General features: G+C 36.9%; 1 protein-coding gene across 1 annotated transcript in view; it reads right to left on the reverse strand.

The window, feature by feature from the left end:
- The window catches only part of ZYG11B (zyg-11 family member B, cell cycle regulator), a 115,461-nt gene that overhangs the window by 58,661 nt on the left and 53,465 nt on the right, over positions 1-3,335 (reverse strand). The window contains exon 2 of the mRNA XM_045291756.1: positions 2,511-2,676. Within this exon, the coding sequence (XP_045147691.1) occupies positions 2,511-2,676 (166 nt within the window). The remainder of the gene's footprint in view (positions 1-2,510; positions 2,677-3,335) is intronic.

Consider the following 3,335-nt stretch of genomic DNA (forward strand, 5'->3'; position numbering starts at 1 on the left):
TGATGTATGTATGGATTGTGATAAGAGTTCTATGAATCCCTAATAAAATGATAAAAAATATACATACACACACACAAAAAAAAGAAAACGTGTATGTTAACATTTTCTTTTTTTATCATTTTATTCGGGGCTCTTATAACTCCTATCACAATCCATACATCCATCCATTGTGTCAAGCACATTTGTACATTTGTTGCCCTCAACATTTTTTTTCTTTTTTTTTTTGCCATAATCATTTTCAAAACATTTTCTTTCTACTTGACCTCTTGATATCAGCTGCTCATCTTCCCCTTCCCCCACCCTACCTTTCTCATGAACCCTTGGTAATTTATAATTTTTTTTCATGTCTTACACGACTACTGTCTCCCTTCACCCACTTTTCTGTTGTCCATCCCCCTGGGAAGGGCTTATATGTAGATTATTGTGATTGGGGGCCCCCCCCCCCCCCCCCCCCCCTACTTTCCCCTTACCCTCCTGGTATCTCTATTCTCATTACTGGTCCTGAGGGGTTTATCTGTCTGGATTCCCTGTTAAACATTTTCTAAAATAAATGGTATCACAAAAAAATATTTTGAAATGGTACTATAAACTTTAAAAGCACTCAACAGAATTTCTCAACATTAGGAAAATTTTCAAACACAAAAACTTGTAAAACAACTTTAAAAAACCATGACCAGACCTGGCAATATGTTCTTTTGTATATATTCTCTAACCTTGATTGTTAATATGATTATGTGAATATGATTTTTCAGAGTTGAAAATAATTCAGGGAATCACATTGGCATGACACAATTGGAACAGGAAGAAGTTACTTCTCTTACAGAGTAATTTATAAAGAATTAAGAAATACATGCATTGTGATCATGCATGCAGCTTCTCCAGGACACTACTCTGACGGACGAAAATTACTTAGTCACACTTATATACAAAGACCATTTCCAACATGTTATGCAAATTAAGCATGTAACACAGTGACTGGCATATAGTAATAAGCATTGAATAAATGTTAGCTTTCACTATTAGATATTAGTAGCTATATTTCTAAAGGATGTATTTCAAAAGGCTAACTGAACACAGCAAAGTTAAAGTTCTAGTTATCACCCTTTCTTTCCTTTACAAGACTAGTTCTCGTTTTGGGTCAAAAACGGAAATACGTTGAGTTTGACCACTAAGCGGAGACTGGACAGATCTGCCGGTCACAGCATGCTCGGTAGCTGTTGCACAGCCTTAGACTGTACGTGCAGTCAGCGACCTCTCTGCTAGTTCTCCGGCAGACATCAGTCTGCCACGGAAATCTGAGCACAGAGCATACCAGTCCTTCTCTCCCTCACCGACCCCAGCACACTTCAGACGGACCTCAACTATAACGCATTTCTCACCACTCTTCCTTGGAGTGCACTATCTGCTTCCACCATTAATGGTTACATGTTTTAAAGTTACAGCAGAAGTAGGAGCCATTACCTGCATCTACAAGTAGAAACACCTCAAATGTAGGTGTAGGAATGCTGTGAGGTACAGTGGGAAGGATCTGAAACTACAGATTTAAAAACAAATCAGTCCGAAGTCTAATCAGGATGACGCCATTCACTGGCAGTGTCTCCCTCAGCAAATTACTTTTTTGAACTCCAGTTTCTTTTATCTGTATGTAAATAGGGACAGTTGTAGCTACCTTATCGGATTGAGAAAATTCAAATGAGAACACACGTAAAGTGTCTGACACATACCATAAATGATGACTATAACTATCGTATATATTCGAGTATAAGCCGACCAAATATCCATCAAGGCACCTAATTTTACCACAAAAACTGCATAAAAAATGTGCTGGGGAAAAAAATGTGCTGAAAAACTCGGCTTATACGCTATTAGTAACAGTATTACTAATTTTCATTCTATCTTAGAGCTGTAGATAAATAATAAACTTTAGTTAAAATTTTCTAATCTTTAAAGTTATAAAAGTACTCTATCCTTTACAAGTTAAAACTTAAATAGAGTAACAAGAGTACTCAAAGTAGATGACTAGAATTTCACATGAGTAGAAACTCATCCAATTCCTTTTCAGAATTTGTATTTAAAAACAAAAGTACTAAATTGACTATGATTTCTTATTTTCAATGGTGTGAAGTAGGAATTCTTTTTCCACAGTAGGACTGATTCTTCCACTGTCAAATTAAAATGTATGGTATTTACAGCAGCAGACTTCTAAATGTATATTTCATTAGCCAGAAATATCATTTCTAATGTAAGAGTGGATTATTGGGGGTATAAAAAAAAAAGTGGTTAGACATACAGAAAACCTTAAAGGAAAAAGGTTTTTCTAAATTACACAGTAATGGCAAGATAACTAAAAATAAATGTGTCCCCCCCACCTCCTGCCCGGGATCAGGCAATCTGGCCTTTTATTTCCACCCTTCCCCCAAGAAAATAATTAATTGGCCAAATCAGCACTTGAAAATCTAATTAACAGCACGCGATTCTTATTTCCTCTAATTTATTTGTATATTTTTTACCATGAAAAGCCATGGTCTGAAGCAGTCGATCAGCCACTTCCTGTGGAAATACTCCAGGTTCCTGCAGACACAGTGTTCCATCTTGCCTTGCAGAACAGAACTTTTCAAGGTGAGTAGTCATGAAATTCAGGCAGATATCAAGTAACGAATAGGGAGATGCTTCCTCCTTGGAGCCCAGAAAGAAACAAAGATATCACAATAGTTAAAAAAATTAGTTTCCAGAAAAACACAGAACAAAATCTTCAAAATTATTCAATAAACATTTATTGTCTACCATGGGCCAGATACTATGTTGGACAATGGAAATACAATGTATGGTCCAAGTACGTAAGAGCAGAAGAGAAACCTTTAAATAAGCATTTGCATATACCATATATACTCCAGTATAAGCCAAGTTTTCCAGCACTTTTTTTTCTTTTTAAAATCATTTTATTGGGGGCTCGTAGAACTCTTATCACAATCCATACATACATCCATTGTGTCAAGCACATTTATACATTTGTTGCTGTCACCATTCTCAAAGTATTTTCTTTCTACTTGAACCCTTGGTATCAGCTCATTTTTCCCCTCCCTCCCTGGCACCCCCTCACGAACCCTTGATAATTTATAAATTATTGTTATTTTGCCATGTCTTACACTGTCCGACGTCTCTCTTAACCCACATTTCTGTTGTTCGTCCCCCAGGGATCAGGTAATATGGAAATCCTTGTGATCAATTCCCTCTTTCTACCCCACCTTCCCCTTCCCCTCCTGGTATCGCTACTCTCATTATTGGTCATGAGGGGTTTATCTGTCCTGGATTCCCTGTGTTTCCAGCTCTTATCT

Source organism: Echinops telfairi, unplaced genomic scaffold, assembly GCF_000313985.2.
Source record: "Echinops telfairi isolate 266 unplaced genomic scaffold, ASM31398v2 ScPeMD7_443;HRSCAF=831, whole genome shotgun sequence".
Classification (NCBI taxonomy): Eukaryota; Metazoa; Chordata; class Mammalia; order Afrosoricida; family Tenrecidae; genus Echinops; species Echinops telfairi.